The sequence below is a fragment of the Marmota monax genome, unplaced genomic scaffold, assembly GCF_021218885.2.
Source record: "Marmota monax isolate L192 unplaced genomic scaffold, Marmota_monax_Labrador192_F-V1.1 WCK01_AAM20220418_F8-fsc00217, whole genome shotgun sequence".
NCBI lineage: Eukaryota > Metazoa > Chordata > Mammalia > Rodentia > Sciuridae > Marmota > Marmota monax.
Window position 1 is genome coordinate 2183868 of NW_026692031.1, and position 3398 is coordinate 2187265.

The following is a 3398-nucleotide window of genomic DNA, read 5'->3' on the forward strand; positions in this document are numbered from 1 at the left end:
AAACGCTGCATTGGGTTTCTGCCCCATCAATTAGCAAAGGTTTTTAAGAGCAGATAAATGGGAAACAGGATGCTTTCTATACAGGAAGAGTAATTAAGCTCCTACAGTTTTCCTGTTGTCTTGCAAACGCTTTCACAATTTGGAGAGAATTTTAGAAGTGGCACTCAACAGGCAAATCAGCCACCCCAAGGACTGCAGATAAATCAACAGAATGTCCTTCTTAGAAAAACAGCACACCACCCCTCCTTTCCCCGAAGGCTGTTGGCTGCTCTGCAACCTAGCTGAAAGTCCCACGTGCACTTCCTCTGCAGAAAGCAACTAGTCAGGCAAGGGAGTGAAAATCAAGACATACAAGTCTAATAAAAAGAAAAAAAGGAAAAAAATCCATCCATCAGGGCATTTTCCTCCCAGATCTTTCTTTAAAGGCAATCTTAGCTTAAAAGATTAATATATTGTTTTCTCCTCTAAGTCTTTAAAAGGAATTGTGAATAGCAGTATAGTCTTCTTAAGGCTGATGTGGGCAGAGGACACTCGAAATAGGAGATACCAGATGCCAACCCCACTCAAAATTGCTCACGCCTATTTATATACATGCTGCCTTTCAGTTTTTGCTCAGATCTTCTAAGTTCTATCACAGCCGTGACAAAATGATGACTCATGCTTTAACGCAGTCATTGGTGACATATTTGATATTAATACCTTTGCAACCTTGCTTTGTCAGAGCAATTAAGAGAAAGTTCCTGAAAACAGCAGCCTGCCCCCCATCCCCAGGGACCACAAAGGGTAGGGTTGCAGAAGGCAAAGCTCATTGTGTAGGAAGGCGCTGCGGGCCTTCTGCAAGCTGTTCAGATAAGCAGCTGTCGGAGGAGTGGAGGGGGGAGGGGACGTAAGGGAGGCAGAGGTCACTGTTACCGACAGGATTGCAAGCCTTGAGCTGCTGCACCCACCCGGCTGCCTTATCTCAAGTATGCTCCCGTCTTGCAAGTTTTAAATCTTCCTAAAAGGAGAGAAACAGGAGCCTGGCTCAAGTCCTACCCTACCGCGCACGGGCGTCCCCTCCCCCCACTGCCAGCCCGACGAGCCTGTAATTCTTGCCCGACAGGAAGGTGGGAACAGGTGCCATCCGCTCCACCGAGTTCCTGCAACCATCCGGAAACGCAGCTCACCCCACTACCCCCACCCCGCCCCCAAGGATTCCCTACCCGCAATAAAAAGCGTAAGTTTGTTTCAAGAAGTTTATTGCTAAAATTCAAAGCTTCAACGGCAGCGTCCTTTTTTTCTAAGAAAATGCATCATTGCCCGAATCCATTTTGAAAAAAGCAGTGCAGCCTGCTAGGTCCATCACGCTCCCACAGCTGTACCAAGTCCAGGCCACCTCTTCTCGCCTTGCCCTCTTTGGTGCCGAGCACAGGCTGCTGAGTCACGCATGCCGGGCCAGTCCGTCCTTCCCGGCCCTGGAGCCAGCGTCCCCGCCTCGGCCGGCCTTCCTGGGCGGGCGAGCAGCCGCTACAGACACTTGCAGAGTCCTCGGCTCGGGCCAGCCTGCCCCTGCCGCCGCCAGCCACCTCTTCCGGAGACCGCGCTCCTCGCTCTCCAGGCACCCTCGCCTGCCAGTTCTCCACGCCGCACTAGGGCGCCCTCCTAGGGCCGGCCACTCCACAGAGCCAGCAGTGCTCTAGGCGCCCCGGGGCGTCACCACGTCGATCAGACCAAGATCCCCGCTGGGCTGTCACTCGGGAAGGGTGATATTGGGCACCCAGTCGTTGACGCTGCGGCTTTCCTCGCAAAACAGGCTGAGCTTCTCCAACGCAGGGTCCTTCCACGCGTCCTCATTGGGGTTCTGCCAGGAGAGGGCAGGGGTCAGCTAGGCTGGCCGCGGAACACAACAGGGCGGGCGAGACCCTGGGAAGGGCGCAGAGGCTGCACTTACCGAAATGAGGATGCAGTGCAGGTCGCCTGGCGTGCCTGCCTCGTCGCCAGTACCCACGATCGCCGCCAGCCGCTGCACGTCGCCCACGCGCACAATATCTATGTCGTTCTCGCAGCAGAACGCCTGGATCAGCGTAAAGTGGATCTGCAGCGCAATGTCACCTTCGTCCTCTTCGTCGGCGGCCAGCACGCAGAAAGTGACGTTGTCAGGGTCACTGAGCAGGCAGACGGGGAGAATAAGGTCAGGGTTGGGGAGCCAGGGTCTCCGGGATGCAGCTCCCAGATGTCCCCTCCGCTCCACACCCAATCGCCCCGCCCGGGCCGCGTGAATACTCACACGTTCAGGACTTTCGCCGACTCGTAGACGCCGGCGGTGAGGCAGCCTTGGCGCTGCGCCGACACCAGCAGCTCGTGCAACGCTTTCCCGGCGCCCTGCATCCTGTTAAAAAACCAGGGCGGTGAGTTGAGTGAGACCCACCCGGGATGCGGCGCAGCCTCCAGTCCCGAATTTCCAACTCCAACCTCTTCTCCAGCCACAGTCTGGCGCCCGCACTCCTGGTTTCCAAGCCCGACCGGACGCCTGCACCCAGACTCTCTAGCCTCAGGGACTCACCCCCGGACTCCCCAGCTCCAACCTGGCGCCAGCAACCCTGATTCTCTGGCCCTGAACCTTCCTCGGCTTCTCAGCACCCGCACCCCGCCGGTATCGGGTGCTAGACACCTACCCCACGGGCTTCCATCTCAAGAGACCCTGAACATTGCCCCCGTACCATCCTAGTTTCGCACTCCCAGACCCACCTGGCTGTGCTTTCCGGAACTGTATCCTGCCCGCGGATTTCTTCCAATGTCATGTTGCGGTCTAAGCAGCAAGTTTCCAAAAGCCGCGAGCGCAGAGGACACGCTAACGCACACCCAGATCCAGACTCAGCGCGCCCACCACCAGCGAGTGAGCCCAGCGCCCAGACGTGCTCTTTTATAGGCCGGCAGGCGAGGCGCCGCCAGCTGGCGCTAGGCTGCACGCCCATTGGCCGGCGCCCGCTTTCTGATGCAAATGAGGCGGCAAGCAGTCGGCTCGTGCCAGAAGGCCACGTGGGGAGGGGTGCGGGGGGATGACAATGCCTCAAATCTGCCGCTTTTGTTGGGGTGTTACCAGGCAGACTGGAGCCTGCAGATTTCATCTCGCCTTTTTTTTTTTTTAAGTCCTTAAAAGGGAAAAGTTTGTTTTTTTTTTTTTAAAGAGGAAAACCTTTTTGCTAGTACGATGCTACAATTTGTGAAATGCACAGAGGAAGAAAAAGAATTTTGTTTTGCACGTCTTTTTATTGCTACCTTTCCATTTTTTTTTCTTTCCATTTAATTTAAACTTTATGAGGCTGTTGCATTGAAACCAAAAATTAAAGCCAAAGCAGGCTACAGTAGTTTGGGGACTTGCAAAAGGCAATAGGCTCAGATCCTGCAGCTGACACCAG

General features: G+C 54.9%; 1 protein-coding gene across 1 annotated transcript; it reads right to left on the minus strand.

Annotated features, from left to right (window-relative positions):
• Positions 1-1221: 1221 nt before the first annotated feature.
• Gadd45g (growth arrest and DNA damage inducible gamma) lies at positions 1222-2897 on the minus strand. The gene is made up of 4 exons (XM_046454014.2): positions 2728-2897; positions 2267-2368; positions 1931-2144; positions 1222-1840 (listed from the first exon to the last, which is right to left on the minus strand). Exons 1-4 carry the CDS (start codon positions 2778-2780, stop codon positions 1730-1732), a joined length of 480 nt encoding a protein of 159 aa, XP_046309970.1. The 5' UTR covers positions 2781-2897; the 3' UTR covers positions 1222-1729.
• Positions 2898-3398: the final 501 nt, after the last annotated feature.

Bases quoted from the DNA above. Each gene is read 5' to 3' on its own strand.
- Gadd45g (XM_046454014.2), bottom strand. From the start codon at position 2,780: ATGACATTGGAAGAAATCCGCGGGCAGGATACAGTTCCGGAAAGCACA. The intron at 2,369-2,727 runs GTGGGTCTGGGA...GTTTTTTAACAG, and splicing joins GTTCCGGAAAGCACAGCCAG to GATGCAGGGCGCCGGGAAAG. The intron at 1,841-1,930 runs GTAAGTGCAGCC...CTCTCCTGGCAG, and splicing joins TGCACTGCATCCTCATTTCG to AACCCCAATGAGGACGCGTG.